The sequence below is a fragment of the Schistocerca piceifrons genome, chromosome 5 (assembly GCF_021461385.2).
Source record: "Schistocerca piceifrons isolate TAMUIC-IGC-003096 chromosome 5, iqSchPice1.1, whole genome shotgun sequence".
In the NCBI taxonomy this organism is placed as follows: domain Eukaryota; kingdom Metazoa; phylum Arthropoda; class Insecta; order Orthoptera; family Acrididae; genus Schistocerca; species Schistocerca piceifrons.
The window spans coordinates 625974476-625998879 of NC_060142.1; the positions used below are offsets into that span (position 1 = coordinate 625974476).

The following is a 24404-nucleotide window of genomic DNA, read 5'->3' on the forward strand; positions in this document are numbered from 1 at the left end:
ATTGCTTGCTACTTGATCCAGACAAGTGGTACAGTGATTTGTTATCCTGGTTGGAGTGTTAACCATTAGGTCTAGGTTGTAGCTGTTCATAAAATTTTTAATGCTTAGATGGCTAGAGTTTTCTGAGAGAAAATCTATATTATAGTCACCACATATTAGAACACTATATGATTTTCTTTTACGTAGATTTTCTATTACTGGTGCTAGATTTTTGTAGAAAGTCCCTATGTTACCATAGGGTGACCTGTAAAGTGCTATTATATAAACATTTAGATCTGTAAGCTCTACACCTGACAGTCCTATATCTTTTTCAATACTATACGAATTGCAAATATCAAGAGGTGTAGCAGTAATGTTGTCTTTTACAAATATGCAACTGCCTCCACCTCTGTAAGATGTTCTTGAGAAGTGACCCACGAGTTTGAAATTTGGTATCACAACACTTTCTATTTCAAAAGACCTCATGAAATGTTCATTAATACATAATATCTGTGTATCTGACAGTTCACTTGCACTTGATAACAAAATTTCTAATTCATTAAGTTTGGTTTTGAGCCCTTGTTCATTATGGATGTATACTTTTAGATCAAGAATTTTTTTGTTTAATTTTTTTACACATTGGTGAGGAGGTTCAGACTTTACCTTATTTACTACAATTTGCTGATGGAGTCCTTTGCCAGTTTTATGGTGTATCTTTAACTTGTTTGATGATGCTAAGTTTTTTCTTTCCTCAGAGGGGGATAGAAAAAATCCTCCTTCTTGGGTATATTCCGCCTTGATCTTAAATTTACTCTTACAGGTGTAGCTGCTGCAATCCTTTGTGGATCTTCTGATGTCTCCTCTTTCCTGCTTTCTTCGTTCTTGTCGAATTTGCTTTCCTCATTTTTGCTTGTAAGTGTTACAGGAAGCTGATAGACTGATCTATTTCGTAATAGTCTTTTTTTAATTATTTCACTGATGTGATCGCACATAATACTTTTTCCGTCATAATTAAGGTGCATTCCGTGTTTGGTGTGTAGGTTTCGATGTAGTTTACTTACGTCCAGTACATCGCACTTTGGGTATTCTGCACACAATTTCTTAATTTTGATGTTAGTTTTCCTAATTTCTTTATTAACACACGATCTGTAAATGAGGTCGTGTCTATGAGGCACAGTGGCTACTATTATGTTCCTATATTTATTCACTTCTAGAAAGTTCTGTAGCATTTTAACGCAGGCTACGGTTGCTTTGCAGTAGCTAGCAACTAGAAGATATTGGAAGGGGAGTTCACTGATCTGTTTCAAAGTCTTTCAACCAATGTTCACTGATAGACAAGATATTGCAATTGATTCTTTCCAGCCAGTACTGAAGTTCATTAAATTGTCTCGAAGTGATAGTACATTAATACGAAGAAAAATAATATCATTATTGCCACAGAACTGTACTTTGATTTCACCTGATCTAAAAAGTATTCTTATTATTTTCACTGAGTGTTTTTTGCTACTAATTGTTCCAGTTTGTTTAGACCAAACATAGTTTTGGCTTATCCCATACTGGGAGTTTCTCTGCTATTTTTCAGAATTCTGGGAATGTTACACTGTTTTACTGCATTGCCCTATTTTGTTTCTCACCATATTGATTATTTCCTTGATCAGCGCAAAATTCTCACTCACCCTTTTGAATACGTTTTGTGTTTATCTAACAAATCTAATGCTTACACCAATTATCAGAATGCAGATACACGTATAGAGCATAAGTGCAAAAGCAAGCACTCCAAAAGAAGATCTACAGTTAAAAGTTTTATTCAAATGGAAGAGAGATAAACAACTGGAACAATTTCCGGGGATATTATTGATTCAGCTCCTTCTTTAAATTAATAATAATAATGTATGACACACACACACAACACCATGCAACAAGAAGTTCAGGAATTTATGGAAAGTAAAATGTGTGGTGTGTCACCACTCATTCATTCACATATTGTGTTTTGTTGTCTCCAGCATATGGCTCATGCATAATTACAGTATCTGTATTATGTTAATAGTGTAAAGTTATGTTAACATTGTGTACAATGCCACTGACTAATGGTTCGAAGTTTGAAAACTATAGACACTGAAACAGCCAAAGCAATTTTGTGAATTCATGTAATATGATGTGCACAATAGATGTTGTTGCAACCATATATTATTATGAGTAATTTTCTGGGATATGGTAATCATCATTTACACACTATGAAGACAACAACTGTTGCAATCCAAGCAACAAGGACAGTCCATAGTTGTTGCCTGCTCTTTCAATAGGCCTAATGGTTAAGCAGAAATCATTATGACTCATCATGAACAAGCTACAGAATTCTCATAATCAGAAATAGAACTACAAAAAAGTTGAAACAATATGATCGTGAAATATCATGCCACTTCCACTCATTGAAGAAGGCCTGCACTTTTTCTCTGGAATGATGGCTTGCGTCATGCACGCACGTTAATTTACTTCCCCCGCCCTGAATCTGTTAATAGGAGAAGGCTGCAGACGGCTATGGCTGCCAGATGTCTTTGTGGCTTATCTTAGAAGTATTAGCGTTAAGCTGGTATCAACGTTTCTGACGCTTATCACTCTCACCACCCTCGAATGAAGTCAATAAGTGTTTTACGTCGCAGTGTTACAGACTTTGTGTGACAGTGCCAATAAAAGAACTGACATTTTAAGTTTATCCGACACAACAGTGTTATGCTCTTTTATATTATGAGAGATTTGTTGTATATTTGTTGTGAGACGAGCCAAGTGAGTGGGGGCAAGTCAAAGTGAACATCTGATTTTGTGATTTCTGTATGGTGCTGAAATCATGTCGGTGCACCATTATGTACAAAATGGACTCGGCCCTCCTCAGCCGCCTCCAAGAAGACGACACTCATCAGTAAGCAGGCAGCGAGAAGTTACATCGTCCAGGATATCACAACGACGATCTGTGTGTTTGCCATTACCCGAGACGGTAAATAATTTTCCATTTCATGCTAGGTGGGGTACGTCATTTATTTAAGCTAGTGTCTTATGCTGAATTACCACCGTGCTCATTGTCACGTGGTATTAATTATAAAGGATGGCCTCAACAAAACCATTACGTAACAGCATCTTACTGTACTTGAGAAAGAAAAAAGTACACTATCGGTCAAAACTAATTTAGGGGTGGTCGAAAGGCGCCAATATAATAGTATATAATGTAATCAACTGTCCACATTCTCAGTTCGTTTCGTACAGGATTTGAGGGTGATACACTGTTCCCCTCATTGACACATTTTCCGTCAGTGTAGAGGCACATCTCACACCTGAGCATCTCTTAACAAAGAAAATATATGTAAAAATACTGACGAAATAAAAATACTTTGTGGACTTATACATTTTTTGAAACTGACTTTTTCACAAGCGCCAACAGCCAGTAACTTAGCTAGACTAAAAAAAAATTCGCAGAAACAATAGCCCAGCTTTGTTTTCCTTAATATTCCGTCGTGTAGATACTATGTGTCAACCAAAGATTGCTCCCAATACAATCGTGACCTCACTTTCGCGTTGCAGGTGCTTTGGAGAAACGTCATTGCATGGATGTCGAATTTGACAAGCTTCTGCAGGAAAGTGATTGCATGTGTATGTTTGCGTGTCTATTAAGCCCCAAGAAAGTGAGCATTTCGGGGAGCATCAAGTATCCCAAATTTTTGTCTTCGGGCTGTCACATAACAGCACAGCAGACGGTTGTCATTACGACATGGTAGGCAACATTCTCCTCGTGAAGTAACCATTAAATCCTTCCCCTAAAGGAGGAAGGAGGAAAAGTGTACTGTATTAGATTTACTATCGATGCCATACGAAGGTGATTGTAATAGATTGATGGCAACGACAAATGAATATGGATACTTTTCAGCAGTCGGGCTAGACGGGCATGTAAGTAAGGTTACAATGATAATCATAAAATAACTGACAACTATATTGAATATCGTAGAGATGCCAACATTTTTACGTGTAATTAACTATTAATATAAGTACTCAACTTGGTAAATTATAATCCGTTCATCGTTCGCCCTTAAGTATTGCAGTCTCAAACCCTGGATTAGGTAGAAACAAATTACGTTATGTTGTCACATAGACTCGATTCCGTTGTATTTATTTTCAAAACATGGTTTAATAAGTTATATAAATTTTAAGACGTCTACATAGAAGCACTTCTCACTAAAACTGTATCATTTGGTCACATTAGGAAAACTATTGTGTGCATGTCATGCAGTGAAACTGCTTAGCCCAAAAACTGATGTACAGGACATAGTGAAAGGGTCATATCAGTACTTGTCTGACTTCCTATACAACAGACTACATTACAGATCATGCCGTCACGACTGTCAAGATTTCAGGTGGAGAGGGTGGTTGAATATCACAGTCTCGCTATATGTTTACATTCAGAAGTTTGTTTTACAGTGACAATTCTGTATCGCTGTACAATGATCCTTAATTAGTTACTAATACCAAAAACGGCTTGACCACTTTATTCCAGTGCCTGCAAGTTAATTACACTGATAACTAAAGATGAATTATGACACTCTGTTGGATATACAAGAATTATACAGAGCTAAATACATTTTTATTGCATATCCTTTTGAAAATGTGTTGTTGCATTTGATCTGCCAGATATTCCAAAATTAGTGTGGGCAAAAATTATGTTGACAGTGGTTAGAGTACATTGCACTTCAGTAATAATATTTACTAGGTGCTAAAATAAACTGATAATATTGCTTGAAGGGCTTACATTTTTGGATTGACTAATAGTTTGTGTACGAAAACGAATGAAAGTGTGAACACTGGAAATCAATAATTGTGAAAGTTTCAGTAAGTTTTCATATATTGTGCTCTTGTTGGTGATAAGTCCAACAGTGTGGTACACTTAATGTGACAGTATGTGTTGTATTTATTTTGACTCTGAAGTTAAACAAAATTAGTAGTTGAGACTGAAGGTTGATTGTGTGCTGATATGATCATCGAGTGATGCCTGTAGTTTCACTTAGTGCCATTCTGTTTCAATTGGAAGCCCTCCTCTGATGAGTAATTGATGAGATTCCAATATTGAACTGAAATAAATATGATACCGAATATGATGTGGCTAAAGATAGGAAATAAAACTACTGTGGTCGTATAATCTACTCCTTTTCATACCAGATCAATAAGTTGCAAATAGTGATAATTTTTATGGATGGGCTGTGTAATTTGTGTGCCATTTTCAAATTATGATATGGTAAATAGAAAACCTGGAGGAATATAAGGTATTTTGATGATAATGTTTAATAATAGCGATCTAAATAATTTCAAGGATGTACATTATTGCAACATAATTGAAAAGGTATACACTACAGAGAGAAATTGCAGTTGCGACCCATGGAACAAGCAAATAACTACCAAACAAAAAAAATACAACTATATGTATGTCATCCTTGATGCGTATATTTGCAGTATAAATGCTATATGTGTAGAATCACTGGAGCTTGTTTCTTCAGCATGTAATAGATAAAAATATCGAAATTAAATTGCCATTGATGTGGTGTTCAGGCCAAAGAGTGGGTTGATACATCATCCCTCATGTGTGAATAACTACAACAACCCACGTCCATTAGAATATGCTTACTGTACTTGTCCCTTCATCCCCTTAACAGCTATTTGTACCCCCCTCACACTTCCTCCCATTATCAAATTGATGTCTCAGAATTTGCAGCACAACTTGACAAGAAGAAGGGTCTTTTTGTCAAGTTGTGCTGCAAATTTTATTTTTCCCCATTTCTGTTCCTCCTAATTAGTTATTGGCTCTTGGACCTACCTATCTAATATTCAACATTCTTCTGATGCACTACAGCTCAAAAGCTATTTTCTTGTCCGAACTATTTATCATACACATTTCACTTCCGTGCATGCTCACACTGCCAACAGAGACTTTATTTTAGGTTAAGAAATACCCTTTCTTCATAGACACTTTTTTTTTTTTTTTTTTTTTTTTTTTTTTGCCATTTCTGCTTTACATTTTATATCCTCTCTACTTCGGCAATCGGTTATTTTAATGCCCAGCTAGAAAAACTCGTCTACTACTTTTATTTCTCATTTCCTAGTCTAATCCCCAAGTGTGATTTCATTAAACAGCATTCCATTACCCTTCTTGTACATTTGTTAGTGTTGATCTTCTTTAAATAATTTAAGTATTTTGCAACTGTAACTTACTAAACTGAGTGTGTTTTGCTTGTCTTGTACATCTTGCACACCAGGGAGAGTGATTTTATCATGGCTGGCATTTCCTTTTTTAAATTCTCCAGTCTACTTAACCGATGATGGGTATGCTCCAACCTGTAGACTGCCAGTTTTATTTTTCCTGACAGTAACATACTCCTTAGTAGTAGCCACCCTGAGATCAGACTGGGACACTATTTATCTCCAGAATATTTTATCTATGATGATGCCATCATCATTTAACCACATGGTAGAGCTTCAAGTGCCTAGAAAAATAACAGCTGTAGTTTCCCCCATGCTTTCACCCATTCACAGCTCCAGCAGAGTTAGACCATGTTGGCTGATGGTACCATACCAGACCAGTCGTCCAGACAATTGTCCCTTCAGCTGCTGAAAATGACGTCTTTCCAGGCCTCTTTTCAGGTACCCCTCCATTGTGGTTGCACCTATGATATGGCTATTTGTATAGTTTAGGCACATGAGCCACCCTACCTCACAAGTTGTTTGTTTTTTCCTCATAAATCATTATTCCAAAAAATATATTTTATACTTCATCCTTTATATTCCTGTTTCTCGGTAGATTTGAGTGGCCACATTTCAGCAAAAATCAGCCAGCCGCGGTGGTCTAGTGGTTCTAGGCGCGCAGTCCGGAACCGCGGGACTGCTACGGTCGCAGGTTCGAATCCTGCCTCGGGCATGGATGTGCGTGATGTCCTTAGGTTAGTTAGGTTTAAGTAGTTCTAAGTTCTAGGGGACTGATGACCACAGAAGTTAAGTCCCATAGTGCTCAGAGCCATTTGAACCATTTTCAGCAAAAATCAGTCAACAGACTGGGATGAGAGGTCATTTCCATATAGTGACTGAAGAGAAAAAAAAAAAAAAAAAAAAAAAAAAACACCTGAAGGTGAGGAAGTGGAAAAAATGAAATTTCATGGGTTGAGAGGGTATGTGATGTTTCAGAGACAGCAAAATTGAGTTAAATTTACAAAAGCCTTGGTAGCTTGAGCCCATGTATTTTTATGATGATACATCGACTTACTTGGTTGTGAAGTGTATTATACAGGTTCTCATGAGGTGAGCTGGCCCACCACTGTTGTAACTGGTCCTTGATATCTTGGAATCTGAGATTTGAACAGAGATGACAACCAAGTGGGTCCCACACGTTCTATTGGGGACAGATGTGAGGATTATTGTGTTGAAAAATGACACCACAATACTGTCACTCATGATGCAGGAGGTACATGATGTACCAGTGTGCCGTCAAAGTTCCCTCAATCACTACCAGCTGTGACCTGAAGTCATACACTGTCTCCCCACACCATGAAGTAATGTGTAAGACCACTGTACCTCTCTGTAACATAGGAAGGGTGAAACCTCTCCCCAGGTCACTGTCATGCTTGCTGATAATGGTCGCAAGGGGTAGTTCAGAACTGCTAGTAATATATAACCACAGTGTGATGGCATTCATCAGCAGTGTGTGGTGCATGATCACCACAATGATAAAGTCACAGTTACGTGTTCTGGTGGTAACAGAAGTCTACATGTGTCCAGCTCTTTCGTCCAGCTGCTTCTAGACTGACCAGTAGTGGGAGATGACAGAATTTTGCAGAGAGTCCGTTACTTATTCTGGAAAGGCAGACGAAGATATGAAGGGATTACAATGTGCTTGGTGCACAGTGCTAATACTGCAGTTCCTCCTTGCGGTGGTCAGATGTTGTCAACCGAGTCTTGACAGCTAGTATGTCTGCCCTCATGTTTGGGTGCAGCCCAACATCAGGCCATTGTCACAACCAAATTTTTCGTAAATGTGGATATGTAAGATTTGGCCAGCTGACCAACTGGACGACTGCAATGAGGCCCCCTTCAGACTTTTGTAAGGTACTGATAATGCTGTCTCTGTAGATTATGTGACATCTACATGGTCTTCACAGTAATCAATCAACATTTGATGCTTTCTTTGCCCCTTACCTACTCTACCAGGACTGATACCGACACCAGACATGAACAACACCATTGCCAGGATTCCAATTCTTCTGGAAAACCTGGAATTCTCAGGGCCTTACATTTTACCTGGAAAATCTGAGGAATTTCTCAAATTTCATAAAATCTCAAGGAATTCTGTGTTTTTATGAACCATAGACCTTGCCGTTGGTGGGGAGGCTTGCGTGCCACAACGATACAGATAGCCGTACCATAGGTACAACCACAACAGAGGGGCATCTGTTGAGAGGCCAGACAAATGTGTGGTTCCTGAAGAGGGGCAGCAGCCTTTTCAGTAGTTGCAGGGGCAGCAGTCTGGATGATTGACTGATCTGGCCTTGTAACACTAACCAAAACGGCCTTGCTGTGTGGGTACTGTGAACGGCTGAAAGCAAGGGGAAACTACAGCCGTAATTTTTCCCGAGGGCATGCAGCTTTACTGTATGCTTAAATGATGATGGTGTCCTCTTAGGTGACATAGTCCCCCATTCAGATCTCCGGGCGGGGACTACTCAAGAGGACGTCATTATCAGAAGAAAGAAAACTGGCGTTTGTACGGATTGGAGTGTGTAAAGTCAGATCCCTTAAACGGGCAGGTATGGTAGAAAATTTAAAAAGGGAAATGGATAGATTAAAGTTGGATATAGTGGGAATTAGCGAAGTTCGGCGGCAGGAGGAACAAGACCTTTGGTCACGTGAAAACAGGGTTATATATACAAAATCAAATAGGGGTAATGCAGGAGTAGGTTTAATAATGAATAAACAAATAGGAGTGCAGGTAAGCTACTACAAACAGCATAGTGAATGCATTATTGCGGCCAAGATAGACATGAAGCCCACGCCTACCACAGTAGTACAAGTTTATATGCCAACTAGCTCTGCAGATGACGAAGAAGTTGAAGAAATGTATGATGAGATAAAAGAAATTATTCAGATAGTGAAGGGAGACGAAAATTTAATAGTTATGGGTGACTGGAATTCGACAGTAGGAAAAGGAAGAGAAGGAAACATAGTAGGTGAATATGGATTGGGGCTAAGAAATGAAAGAGGAAGTCGCCTGGTAGAATTTTGCACGGAACATAACTTAATCATAGCTAACACTTGGTTCAAGAATCATGACTGAAGGTGTATACATGGAAGAAGCCTGTATATACTGACAGGTTTCAGATAGATTATATAATAATAAGACAGCAATTTAGGAACCAGGTTTTAAATTGTAAGACATTTCCAGGGGCAGATGTGGACTCTGACCAAAATCTGTTGGTTATGAACTGGAGATTAAAACTGAAGAAACTGCAAAACGGTGGCAATTTAAGGAGATGGGATCTGGATATAATGACTAAACCACAGGTTGTACAGAGTTTCAGGGAGAGCATAAGGGAACAATTGATCGGAATGGGGGAAAGGAATACAGTAGAAGAACAATGAGTAGCTCTGAGGGATGAAGTAGTGAAGGCAGCAGAGGATCAAGTAGGTAGAAAGACGAGGGCTAGCAGAAACCCTTGGGTGACAGAAGAAATATTGAATTTAATTGATGAAAGAAGAATATATAAAAATGCAGTAAATGAAGCAGGCAAAAAGGAATACAAACGTCTCAAAAATGAGATCGACAGAAAGTGCAGAATGGCTAAGCAGGCATGGCTAGAGGACAAATGTAAGGATGTAGAGGCTTATCTCACTAGGGGTAAGACAGATACTGCCTACAGGAAAATTAAAGAGACCTTTGCAGAAAAGAGAACCACTTGCATGAATATAAGAGCTCAGATGGAAACACAGTTGTAAGCAAAGAAGGGAGAGCAGAAAGGTGGAAGGAGTAGATAGAGGGTCTATACAAGGGCAATGTACTTGAGGACAATATTATGGAAATGGAAGAGGATGCAGATGAAGATGAAATGGGAGACCTGATATTGCGTGAAGAGTTTGACAGAACACTGAAAGACCTGAGTCGAAACAAACCCCGGGAGTAGTCAACATCCCATTAGAACTGCTGACAGCCTTGGGAGAGCCAGTCCTGACAAAACTCTACCATCTGGTGACGAAAATGTATGAGACAGGCGAAATACCCTCAGACTTCAAGAAGAATATAATAATTCTAATCCCAAAGAAAGCAGGTGTTGACAGATGTGAAAATTACTGAACTATCAGTTTAATAAGTCACGGCTACAAAATACTAACGCGAATTCCTTACAGACGAATGGAAAAACTGGTAGAAGCCGACCTTGGGGAAGATCGGTTTGGATTCCGTAGAAATATTGGAACATGTGAGGCAATACTGACCATACGACTTATCTTAGAAGAAAGATTAAGGAAAGGCAAACCTATGTTTATAGCAGTTGTAGACTTAGAGAAAGCTTTTGACAATGTTGATTGGAATACTCTTTCAAATTCTGAAGGTGCCAGGGGTAAAATACAGGGAGTGAAAGGCTATTTACAATTTGTACAGAAACCAGATGGCAGTTATAAGAGTCGAGGGGCACGAAAGGGAAGCAGTGGTTGGGAAGGGAGTGAGACAGGGCTGTAGCCTCTCCCCGATGTTATTCAATCTGTATATTGAGCAAGCAGTAAAGGAAACAAAAGAAAAATTTGGAGTAGGTATTAAAATCCAGGGAGAAGAAATAAAAACTTTGAGGTTCGCCAATGACATTGTAATTCTGTCAGAGACAGCAAAGGACTTGGAAGAGCAGTTGAATGGAATGGATAGTGTCTTGAAAGGAGGGTATAAAATCAACATCAACAAAAGCAAAACGAGGATAATGGAATGTAGTCGAATTAAGTCGGGTGATGCTGCGGGAATTAGATTAGGAAATGAGACACTTAAAGTAGTAAAGGAGTTTTGCTATTTGGGGAGCAAAATAACTGATGATGGTTGAAGTAGAGAGGATATCAAATGTAGACTGGCAATGGCAAGGGAAGCGCTTCTGAAGAAGAGAAATTTGTTAACATCAAGTATAGATTTAAATGTCAGGAGGTCATTTCGGAAAGTATTTGCATGGGGTGTAGCCATGTATGGAAATGAAACATGGACGGTAAATAGTTTGGACAAGAAGAGAATAGAAGCTTTCGATATGTGGTGCTACAGAAGAATGCTGAAGATTAGATGGGTAGATCACATAACTAATGAGGGGGTATTGAATAGAATTGGGGAGAAGAGGAGTTTGTGGCACAACTTGACTAGAAGAAGGGATCGGTTGGTAGGACATGTTCTGAGACATCAAGGGATCACCAATTTAGTATTGGAGGACAGTGTGGAGGGAAAAAATCATAGAGGGAGACCTAGAGATGAATATACTAAGCATATTCAGAAGGAGGGTGTAGGCTGCAGTACGGACTGGGAGATGAAGCAGCTTGCACAGGATAGAGTAGCATGAACAGCTGCAATAAACCAGTCTCAGGACTGAAGACAACAACAACAACAACAACAACCTAGTGTTTAAACTGAATTTTATTGAGTTTTATGTATCACACATTTTAAAATACTTTGTCTAAAAATGTGTTAATTATATGATTGTAGGAGTGAGGCAGGACTCTGTAGAGGCCAGTCCATTACAGGGATGTTATTGTCGTGTAACCACTCCGCCACAGGCTGTGCATTATGATCGTGTTGAAAGATGCAATCACCATCCCCGAATTGCTCTTCAACAGTGGGAAGCAAGAAGGTGCTTAAAACATCAATGTAGGCCTGTGCTGTGATAGTGCCGCGCATAACTGCAAGGGGTGCAAGCCCCCTCCATGAAACACACAACCACACCATAACACTATCGCCTCCAAATTTTACTGTTGGCACTACACACATTGGCAGATGACATTCACCAGGCATTTGCCATACCCACACCTTGCCATTGGATCGCCACATTGCATACCATGATTCATCACTCCACACAATGTTTTTCCACTGTCCAAACATCCAATGTTTACACTCCTTACACGAAGTGAGGCATCGTTTGGCATTTACCGGCGTGGTGTATGGCTTATGAGCAGCCACTTGATCATGAAATCAAAGTTTTCTCACCTCCCACCTAACTGTCGTAGTACTTGCAGTGGATCCTGATGCAGTTTGGAATTTCTGTTTGATGGTGTGCATAGATGTCCGCCTATTACAAATTAAGACCCTCTTCAACTGTCTGTGGTATCTGTCAGTCAACAGACGAGGTCGGCCTGTACGCTTTTGTGCTGTACGTGTCCCTTCATATTTCCACTTCACTATCACATAGGAAGCACTGGACCAAGGGATGTTTAGGAGTGTTGAAATCTCGTGTACAGACGTATGACACAAGTGACACCCAGTCACCTGACCAGGTTCGAAGCCCGTGAGTTCCGCGGAGTGCCCCATTCTGCTCTCACGTTGTCCAGTGACTATTGAGGTTACTGATATAGAATACCTGGCAGTAGGTGATAGCACAATGTACTTAACATGAAAAACATATTTTTTAGGGGTGTCCGGATACTTCTGATCACACAGTGTACATAACTGTTCCATTAATGTACTGTGCGAAGTATCCGTGTTTTGAGAATCTTTGCAACGAAGCTTCACTGTGGCAGTATTCATACCGATAACTTGGTTTTAGAAGTTGTTTGCTTTAAGACCCATCATGATGGTTTTTGCAGTTAAATGGTTATCAGCTAGTTGCCCTCTTTCTATTTTCTGGCAGATCATCCAAATTTAACCTGTTTATTGGAAAAGATTGTAAAAGATTTATTAATTTAAATGTGGGCAACATTTACAAATTACTCCATTTTTACTTCAAATAAGCAATACTAATTTTTGGTCACCTGAATAAGATAATTATCCGATAATAACTTTAAAGGTTTCATGTCAAGTCTAGACCATGGTAAAAACTCCAAACTTACTTTGGAGATAAGAAAATATAGGAAGCTCTGTATTAAAAACTGATCCTAGTAACATATTTAAATTTCCTACATTGTTGAAATTAAGAGTCAGTAGTTCAGCATTCAAACTGACTGGGTTGCAATGGTAAAAGTCAGACATCAGGCAAGGACTGACTTTATTGCTTGTATGACTCATTTTGGAATTTAGCCATCATCAGATACCCAGCAGCATTTACTGCGTGTAGATATGGCATTTCATGTTGTATAAGAAACAAAAATTCGCATTGCTTCACATACAACATGAAATGCCACATGTAGATGCAGTAATTGCTCCAGTATATCTGCTGATGAATAAATTCCTAAATGTTTCATAGGAGCAATAAAGTCATTCGTTGCCTAATGTTTGACTTTTAGCACTGCTGACATAGTCAGCCTGAATGCAGAACTACTGATTACTGTAATAGTGATCGCCCGTCTCCTGCATGAGTTTGTCACCTTTGTTGTTGAAATTAAAAACATTCTCAAAAATCTTGGAATTCCTGAGACTGATATCCTGCCAGTATTAATGTTTTTTAGGCTTAAATTCTACTCAATAGTGAATGTACAGATATGTACGCACATATATGCACCACTGTAATTTGAAGCAATTGATTTTTATAGATTTTAATTGTATCAAATATTTCATTAAAGCATCTCAGTGCATGACAGAAGTAATTTGAGGCACTCATACCTAGTCATTGTGCACATTCAGAGAAAATCATAATGAACTGAATTCTTTTTCTTATCACTGCTATCCATTTCCTTTTACTCTACTCTACTCTTACTCTACTCTTACTCTTGAACATGATTTCTCTGTTTTCTCTCAAATTTTAGCTGACAAACAATAAAGAGGTTTTTTCCACTCCTGTTAAGAAAGCATAAATCACAAACAATGCAGTAGTCTTGGTAAGCTGCACACTGAATGTATACCAGTAGCGAAAACCAACTGTCCCAGAAACAAAATAGTGTTGTTGTGTGTGCTTAGTGATGTGACTAGATACTGACCACTTGATACAGCACATAACAAGTGATTACTGGTCTCCCAGGCAGTATATAGTGAAGTGAATGGTGTGACCAATGTTTCACACCAATTCTGCCTCGTGCGGCCTGAGGTGGTGGCTGTCATTGTAGCAATGTGCAGCATCTCTGTGATGCTATTTATACTAAATCCTATTCCCCAAAATTAGCATGTATGGCTGATGATGAGCACAATTGTGCTGTTGCCTCTGTGGAAGGCTGGGAAGTGTAGCTGTGTTCTTTGCCATGGGTTTGAGAAGCATGATGGTGCTAGACTGGCCAACTCCAGTTGACTACTGGGAGCAAGGGCAGTGGAGTTGGCAGTTCATCAGAGGCAGTGCTGCACTGGTACAGCTGAGCGGTGGGTGATGGGAGTTGTGCCGCATCCATAGGCTTCCACACAATGACCTGCTTGTTTACTTACTTATAATTAGGTAGGCCTAATGGGAGTGCAGGTTGTACCAGTGAGTGGGGATTGCAGAGTTAAGGCTAGTGGTGTGGGAGGTGGTTGCTGGTGTGTCAGGTCCATGGGTTGGTGCTGATAGTGACTGCAATTGTGGCCAAAACTAGTATTCAGTGGCAGTTCATGAGCTTGTGACCAGCTGCAACTTCATGGACACTGGAAATATAGCAGGGTTTGATGCCTGTGCACTTGCAGTATGTTGGCTGGACTGGCCCTGTTGATGGGGGTGGGCCAGTACATGCCAAGGAAGCTGTGGAGTGCTTAGTTGGTCAGCATCATCAGGAAAGCCTTACACATTTTAGCTTTAAACACTCAGAGCATTTGCTCGGCTTCTGTATTGGAGACCAGTTGGAACTAGGCACTGGTCCTATGCTCAATACTGTTGTGACAGAAGGCTTTGAACTGCAGTTGTGTGAACTGTGAGCCATTGTCAGACACCAGTGTGTGTGATGTTCCTTCGAATGTGAAGATTGCAGAGGGGGTACGGGTATTAGCATGTGTGTTCACTGACATTTGTGATGCAAAAGGAAAGTGGGAGACAGCATTCACCATCAGCAAATGCCTATCTCCCTGAAGTGGCCTGGCAAAATTCTGGTACAACTGGGTGATGGGTGGTGGGAGTTCTGATCTGGGATGACCATAAAGCAGGTGCAGCAGGAGTGGTAATCATGTTCAGTTTCTGCATCAGTACTGGGCCAGTATAGATGCCATTGGGCTAACACTTTCACGTGTGTGTAAGGCATGATGTAGCTGGATGATGCAGGGGCAGAAAATGACAACCCAGTAGAATTGTCAGTGGATAATGTTAAGATGGTGTATGTGAATCTTAGTCTGTGTCACATTGCAGAATTGTTATTAAATGCTGAATCTGCTTTTTTTAAGTGCTCCAGACATACTAACTGTACCACTTTACAAAACTTTGCAGAGAACAGGCTTGTGGGCCGCTGCTGTAGCTACCTTGTGTGCTGCTCTCGATGGGAATTCGTCTAGGTTTCATGCAGGTGCTGTTAGATTGCAAAGCAAACTGTTGCCTGTGTTGAGGACAGTAGAAAGGCTGGACTTTTGTGTTGACATGTTGGATGGTGGGGTGAAAGTGGCTTTCATTGTTCTACCCATTTAAAAAACCATGGCCATCAGTGAAGTCACTGTGCTATCCTTTCTAGGAACTTAGAGTGATGCCTAAAAATTTATTTTAAAGTTTTGTAGTCAGGTAACAGGTAAAATTTGCTTTCCACTCAAATATATTTGATCTTCTTTACACTGTAAATTATTTCTAAGACTTTCTGCTGAACTCGGGAACAGTTTAATGGCACCACTGTTAATATTTGGTGGCATAGGCAATTGGTCTTCAGAGCCATCTGACAATTTATGGGATAAAACTGCCACAATCCCTTGCTGTAACGAGTCAGTTGCGCCTGTCAACTGCAGGCCTAGTGTATAAGGCTCTGGACTATTTTGAGGTAATCTTTAAGGCATTGAAAAGCTTGTTGACAGGAAGCTGACTACGCAGATTTTATGCCCTCTTTGCACATCTGATTCAGTGGATGCACAATTCGCTCTATTTGGGAAATAAAATTTGCATAATAAGTTATCTTGTCGAGGAATGGCTGCAATTGTATGAGGTTAGCAGGCACTGACACATTTATTTCAGCTGCACGGTTGTATATGAGCACAACACTTGCAATACTGAGGGTGTGCCCTCATATGTTTAATGCTAGGGTGAAAACACTGTGCTTGTCTAATTGACAGTGTAAGCAGCTTTCCAAGGGCCTTTTGCAAAAGGATTAAAGGTTCCTGCAATGTTTGTTGTGCCTCACTCTTGTTACAATGATATTGTCTAAATAGTTAATGTAGTGTGGAGTGCCATGAATCAAGTCTTGTAGGTGTGTATGGAATATGGAGACAGCCTTGCAATTTAAAAAGATAAAACAGTTATACTGGTACAAGCTGAATATCATATTTAAGACCAGCAACCATTTTGATGTGGTATCTAACGAAAGTTGTAGATATAGTTTTTTTTTAAATCGATTTTTAAAAAGTATTGTCCTCTGCCTAGTTTTGTTAACATCCTGTGAGCAAGACATAGGATAGAGATCAGTTTTGCACTGAGCGTTGTTAGCTCCCTTGAAGTTATTGCAAATGCATAAAGACTTGTTAGGTTGTTTTAGCATCAACCATTGACAGGTTGAGACTGATGAAATGACTCCTAGTTCATGAGGCCAGGAGAGGTCAGCTTGAGCAGCATCTCGTACAGCAAACAGTAGTGGGTGAGCTCTGCAAAATTTAGGTACCACTGATGGATTTACAGAAGTATGAGCAGTAAAAGTAGTTGCATAACCTAGCAATGCTTCAAAAATCTTTTTATTTCTTGCAAAGAGAATAGAGGTTAGAAAGTGGCACTTTTTTTACACACTAAATTTATGTGAATCCCAATTTTGAAGCCAAAAGCTGTAAATGTATCTAAGCTGTAAATGTTTACAGCATCACAACTAAGAATGTTAGTAAGTAGTAAGTGCTCAACAATTTTGGATATAGCTGTAAATGATAATTCTTTAGAAAGAGGAATTTTCTTTTGGCAGTAAGACATGGCCAATTACTGAGCCCTTTGCACTGAAAGTTAAGCTGAACCACCAGTACATGTGTACATTGAGTAATGAAATGGCAGCTAAAGTATCCATCTGGAACTACACTGACTGGCTGGAAATAGTAAGAACCAATGTCAGCTTCTCAGGTGCTGGTAGAACTGGCTGGTCAGCTGCCATGATTCCGTGGAACAATGTTCGGTCACTGAGCTGTGTGGTACTGGCTGCTGGTGAGCAGCTTGTTGACACACACCCACTAGTTGCCAGAGTTTGCCCTGTATGCTCAACAGTGTGCAGCATGGGGCAGGCAACAACTGCTTGAATTATGCATGTGGCCAGGACAGGACTGAAGTGTCATTAGCATGTGTGGTGAATGAGGCAGTGTTGAGGGGAAGGCTTTTTTACTTGCATGTTTAGTATTAAAAAAATGTTTACTTGGCACTGAGGGGGGATGATTAAGATCGTCATATTTGTCATTCTCACAGGACCCTGGCGATCCAGACCACCATAAACTCTTGTGAGATTTAGGGATGTAAAAAGGTGGTGGTGGTGGTGGTGGTGGTGGTGGTGGTGGTGGTGTGATGTGATTAATCAGTCATCAGCTGGCTTTTTCTTGCAATGATGATTGACTGCTTGTGACACTTTTCTTAGTGAAAGTATGCTCAGCTTCGGAAGCAACCTCAAAAGTTGTAGCAATTTTAAAAACTTCACTAAGACTGAGATTGGATGTTGCTAATGCTTTAGCCATGACTTCCCATCAGGGGTTAGGCACGCTGCCACATCATGAATCAGTGATTCTACAAAGGAAACTTTACATGTCTGAGAAGTGAAATTGCAGTGGCGTGAGAGACCTTGCAACGCCATTCCATGTTGTGAAAGAGTGACCATCTTGTTTATGACACTGGTTAAACTGCAGCCTTATATGGATATGATGTCTTTTCTTTCAGACGTGTCCGAAAGAACAGACACCACACCCATATAAGTATATATTTCTGGCAATACCGGCCATGACCACCTCCTTCTATGTGGGTGCACAAATATTACCCAAACTCTTACAGGACTTGGTAAGAATGTCTTCCACGAGTAATGAGTGTGTTGGGTAAGGACACTACAAATGTTGTGTGTGGACATATAAAGTGAGAATGTGGGTCTCGCAGGAGGTGTGTGCGAGATAGTCCCTGCAGTCACACTATCCTCTGTGCCCTTGGTGGCTCAGATGGATAGAGCATCTGCCATGTAAGCAGGAGATCCTGGGTTCGAGTCCCGGTCGGGGCACACATTTTCACCCGTCCCCGTTGATGTATATCAATGCCAGTCAGCAGCTAAATGTATTAATATATAATTCTAAATTGTAGCCTAGCTGCAACAATGTGCATCTGAGGGCCTCCGTATTTAGCAGAGCACATAATCATTTAAAGATAAATCAAAAGAGTTAATGATCAGTTTTTGCACCAACTTATGGAAATGATGGCTAAAAACAAAAGTAAAGAACTTTGTTGCTTACTGGAAAAGTCTATACACAATACAGTGCAGCTAAAAATGTTGGAAGTTATACCTTCCAGCCCTCTGAAGCCTTGTCAAAGTAGACAAATTGCAGTGGGGTGTGACCACTGACTAATGTTGATGCTGTTGAGACAGATGCTGCAGTATAACAGCATGCTGTTCTTGTTGTTTCTGGTGCTGTTGTTGTAGTCATAGCTGCAGTTGCTGAAATTTCAAGAAACTTCGAATCAATCGTGCTGGCACAGGGTGCAAATGGGTTGCAGAATGCACACTAGGATATGTCCTTATCACCATTTTTCTGTTTACTCCTACTAAGAAAATAGAAGCCATTAAGCAGTGGAGGAGTTATTTTACACTGCATCAGTTTGAGTGGTGGTGCCCATGTGACACACTGGTTCTCTCTCTTGCGCCTGGAGGGAACAGCTGTCACACTTGAGTTGTTCTCAGTACCTACTGTAAGCAGTGGTTCTAAACAGTGCTGCCATTATGTCAGCCTGTTCAGACAATTTAAAATTACTTTTTCAAGCAACAGAAAATCTGGGATGGAGTAACAATAATATGAAATGAATAGACTGCCATTCACTACATAGAGGAGCTGTTGAGTGGCAGATAGGCATACTGAAAAAGACTGCTAGATACTATCCAACTATCAAAGACCTCCTTTTTGTTGTGCCTATCTGTGGCTCAGCATCTCCACTGTACGGTGAGTAGCAACTTTCCTTATCGTATATTGTATCAAAGACCTTCATTATACATATACAAAATAACTCATATTCATTCTCATTGGCACAGCTCACACAGGCATCCACTGTTTTCTCCATCTGAGAGATCAGAATATGTAAAAATAATGTTGATGTTGGGCATTGCAAGTTGTCTAGGTGATAATGATAGCATTGGACCATATGGATTACACAGGCCAGCGATGGAAAAACTTTTTTGCTGAAAATTCCTTATTCTTATGTTTTTTAGGGTGGGAAATCCAAATATAATACTTAAAAAAACTATTACCCACCATCTTTAAAGAATTTAACAGCTTTTATATAGTTAAAATAATTTAAAAAGGAGGTGTAATGAATGTAGAAGACTTTTGTAGCACTGCTGAAAAACATTTGCTGGCAAAAAAAGGTCATTTCTATTTTTTTGTTAACAGATAGTGTTTTGTTTACTGTCAACGTAACCTCACTTTCTTGTTTCCTGTACATGTGCTCAGTAAAATGTCTAATTGTGATTGTAAAAACTCTGCTGATAGTTTGTTATATTTGCGGTGAATTTGTGATTAAAAAACACCAAAAAACATTACAGACTTTGTGGAAAAGGTTAATCTATCATACTTTGAATCTAAACTTGGCGATCGAGATAAATCCTGGGTGTGCATAAGGTATGTTATGTGTATGTTGAAGATCAGAGAAAATGGTCCAAAAAGGAGAAAAAAGCCTTTAGATTTGCTGTTCCTATGATATGGAGGGAGCCAAGAAATCATTCCGATGAGTGCTACTTTTGCAGTGTTGATATTACTGGTCATAATTTGAGAAACAAGAGGGTAATAAGCTACTCTAACCTCCCGTCCGCCGTCCGACCAATGTAGTTGGTGCATGCATGGTGTAGATTTGCCAGTTCCTGAATCAACAGATGAGTTAAATTCTATTCCAATAGAAGTATTTTCTGATGTACAATGTGATTTAGATGAATGAGATGATGATGAATTCCATTGTAATGCAGAAAGTCTAAAGCCGAAATTGTTTACTCAAACTGGAGCTTAACAATTTGGTTAGGGATATGGGCTTATGGGCTTAATGAAAGAAAAAGCTGAATTGCTTGGCTCTAGATTAAAAGAAAAGAACTTATGGCAGTTGGAACAAGCATATCCAAGTAGAGAGAGAGAGAGAGAGAGAGAGACAGAGAGAGAGAGAGAGAGAGAGAGAGAGAGAGAGAGAGAGAGAGAGAAAAGCAATTTTCCAAGTTTTTTTCCCCAACAAGAAGGTGATTTAGTGTACTGCCCAGACATTCCTAGTCTGATGAATGAGTTTGGTTCTGAATACAAAAAGGAAGACTGGAAGCTGTTTATTGATTTATCCAAAATTAGTTTAAAGGCTGTTTTATTACACAATGGTAACATGTATGCATCTATACCTGTTGGACATTCTGTATGTATGAAAGAAAGCTGTGAAAACCTGGAAATAGTGCTAAATAAGATAGGCTATTCTGCTCATGATTGGATGATGTGTGGTGATCTAAAAGTAAGATGCTTGCTCCTTGGTCAGCTAGGTGGCTTTACCAAATTTCCATGTTTCTTATGTGAATGGGGCAGTAGGGCTAGGCATCAAGACTGGTGCAGAAAGAACTGGCCTGTGAGGGAGTCTTTAAAACCTGGTGAGAACAACATTCTATGCAAAAACCTTGTAGATCCAAAAAATGTACTCCTACCGCCTCTACATATAAAGTTAGGCCCAGTGAAACAGTTTGTGAAGGCTTTGCCTAAAGATGGACCATGTTTTAAGTATCTCTGCCAAAAGTTTCCACACCTTTCAGAAGCTAAACTAAAAGAAGGCGTCTTTGTTGGACCTGACATTAGAAAATTGGTGTTTGATGTTAACTTTGAATCCACAATGACCTTAAATGAGAAAGAAGCATGGGTATCATTCAAGCAAGTCGTTACAAAGTTCTTAGGACATGAAAAAGACCCAGAATATGTTTCTATTATTGCTGCAGTGTTAAAGAAGTTTAAACTTTAGGATGTTTAATGAGCCTGAAAGTTCACTTTTTGAACAGTCACCTTGATTACTTCCTGGACAATATGGGAGATGTTAGTGAGGAGCAAGGGGAGTGTTTTCACCGGGTCATTACGGTGATGGAGAAACGCTACCAAGGCCGGTGGAACACCAACATGATGGATGACTACTGTTAGTCAATTCACTGAGAAGTTCAGCACGTGACTCATCAAAGAAAAAGCTACACAAGAAGCTTCAAAGAAAAAAATAGAAAGAAAATACAAACAAATTCCAGCTGACAAGCTAAACCTCTTTGAACACAAATCATTGCTCAAAAACTGTGGGTGATACAAAAAAACTAAGGCTAGATTTGGATTCAGCTCATAAAAATCTATAAAGATCAGCTATCAAAGTAAAAAATCTTTTTTAAAAAAATGTCATTGGCCTGTGTTATCAATCTAGATCTTGTAGAAGTAAAGCTAAGTATGTGTAGTGTACATGCCATTCTGGGAAAACACACTCCATATTACGATGTGGACTAGAATCAATTAATTGCCTTCACATTAGACTAAATTAAAAGAAATATTCCTAAGTTACTTTCTAATGTGACATACAGAAACATAAGTTTTCAGTGTCAGTGATATATATTTATGACTGAATTTAAACTAGACTGTGATCAGTTGCCTTAATCAAGTTTTTAGTATTCAGATTTGTGTGGAGTGGAGATTCTTCTATCCATGCAGAATATAATGCTGCATCTAACTTATTCAGTTAGGTTAGCGTAAATGTATTATATTTTTGTTATTAACATTGTTTGAAGTGGACTGCATTTGTGTTCCAGCCTGTAGAGCCAACAACTAAACTGAGACTGAGAGTAATAGCTGGGCACCATTTAGCAAAGAAAGACATATTTGGAGCCAGGTAGCTTAAGTTTCCCTACAGTGACAGTAGACAATTTCAATAATAACAAAAAAGAAAACAATAGTTTTTGTCTAATATTTTCTTTTTGTTACAGTGATCCTTATGTTAGAATAGATCTCAATACTGTCAATGGAGATGAAACTATTGATTCGGTACTTACAAAAACGAAGAAGAAAGTAAGTTACTAGTGATTAATGCAGAAATCTGGTAATTTTGTTACTTTGATTTCATATGTGCATTAGCAAATTATTAATTTATGTAGTAATATATAATCATTTACCTGCTGTTTAATCGTTGTTTTATTTTTCAGACGTTAAATCCACAATGGAATGAAGAATTTGTATTTCGTGTAAGTTTTTACATGCTAAGAAAAAGAAGTAAGATTTTATAGTGCACATGTTGTTACCTCGTGTATGGTACAAACTTTTAGTTCATACTCTTACCGAATTAAGCATAAATTTGAAACTGGTGATTATTATAATTATAGAAAAATCTAAAGTGCATCACTGAAGAAACCAAAACATTGCTTATTAAACTATTATGCCACAACTAAATCTGACATGTTGTCAAATGATAAGACACCTACATAAGTTAAAAGAATTTGTAAAATACAATGTTTGATACTTACATATGCTCATTTTTCTTTTACTTTTGAATTGGAAAATGGGTGGAATCTTATTAATGGACAGTGAGTTATAGTTTTTATTTCTGGAAATACTTGCATTTCTGATTTTTTGTTCACCATATATTTGTAGGAAAATATTAGAATCCTTCGCAACAAACTGTTGCCTCATCAGGAAAGAGGGAAGGAGAGGGAAAGACGAAAGGATGTGGGTTTTAAGGGAGAGGGTAAGGAGTCATTCCAATCCCGGGAGCGGAAAGACCTACCCTAGGGGGAAAAAAGGACGGGTATACACTCTCTCGCGCGCGCGCGCACACACACACACACACACACACACACACACACACACACACACACACACACACATATATCCATCTACACATATACAGACACAAGCAGACATATTTAAAGACAAAGAGTTTGGGCAGAGATGTCAGTCGAGGCAGAAGTGCAGAGGCAAAGATGTTGTTGAATGACAGGTGAGGAGATTGAGGCCTGGTGGATAACGGGAAGAAAGGATATATTGAAGAGCAAGTTCCCATCTCCGGAGTTCGGATAGGTTGGTGTTAGTGGGAAGTATCCAGATAACCCGGATGGTGTAACACTGTGCCAAGATGTGCTGGCCGTGCACCAAGGCATGTTTAGCCACAGGGTGATCCTCATTACCAACAAACACTGTCTGCCTGTGTCCATTCATGCGAATGGACAGTTTGTTGCTGGTCATTCCCACATAGAATGCGTCACAGTGTAGGCAGGTCAGTTGGTAGATCACGTGGGTGCTTTCACACGTGGCTCTGCCTTTGATCGTGTACACCTTCCAGGTTACAGGACTGGAGTAGGTGGTGATGGGAGGGTGCATGGGACAGGTTTTACACCGGGGGCGGTTACAAGGGTAGGAGCCAGAGGGTAGGGAAGGTGGTTTGGGGATTTCATAGGGATGAACTAACAGGTTACGAAGGTTAGGTGGACGGCGGAAAGACACACTTGGCGGAGTGGGGAGGATTTCATGAAGGATGGATCTCATTTCAGGGCAGGATTTGAGGAAATCGTATCCCTGCTGGAGAGCCACATTCAGAATCTGATCCAGTCCCGGAAAGTATCCTGTCACAAGTGGGGCACTTTTGTGGTTCTTCTGTGGGAGGTTCTGGGTCTGAGAGGATGAGGAAGTGGCTCTGGTTATTTGCTTCTGTACCAGGTCGAGAGGGTAGTTGCAGGATACGAAAGCTGTTGTCAGGTTGTTGGTGTAATGCTTCAGGGATTCCGGACTGGAGCAGATTCGTTTGCCACGAAGACCTAGGCTGTAGGGAAGGGACCGTTTGATGTGGAATGGGTGGCAGCTGTCGTAATGGAGGTACTGTTGCTTGTTGGTGGGTTTGATGTGGACGGACGTGTGAAGCTGGCCATTGGACAGGTGGAGGTCAACATCAAGGAAAGTGGCATGGGATTTGGAGTAGGACCAGGTGAATCTGATGGAACCAAAGGAGTTGAGGTTGGAGAGGAAATTCTGGAGT

At 39.7% G+C, this 24404-nt stretch overlaps 1 protein-coding gene and 1 non-coding gene across 7 annotated transcripts in view; both read left to right on the forward strand.

The window, feature by feature from the left end:
* The first annotated feature begins 2557 nt into the window (after positions 1-2557).
* Positions 2558-24404, forward strand: part of LOC124797844 (E3 ubiquitin-protein ligase Nedd-4) — a 198714-nt gene continuing 176867 nt past the window's right edge. For 4 of the 6 annotated variants that reach the window (XM_047260892.1, XM_047260888.1, XM_047260893.1 and 1 more), the window contains exons 1-4: positions 2558-2971; positions 22192-22271; positions 22366-22447; positions 22582-22620. In XM_047260892.1, coding sequence (XP_047116848.1) covers positions 2825-2971; positions 22192-22271; positions 22366-22447; positions 22582-22620 — 348 coding nt within the window. In that variant the 5' untranslated portion in view covers positions 2558-2824. Of the gene's footprint in view, positions 2972-3539; positions 3916-22191; positions 22272-22365; positions 22448-22581; positions 22621-24404 lie in introns of those variants that run through there. The other 2 variants (XM_047260894.1, XM_047260891.1) reach the window with 2 other exon arrangements.
* Positions 18340-18414, forward strand: Trnat-ugu. Its single transcript has one exon. It is a non-coding gene; the product is annotated as a tRNA-Thr (tRNA).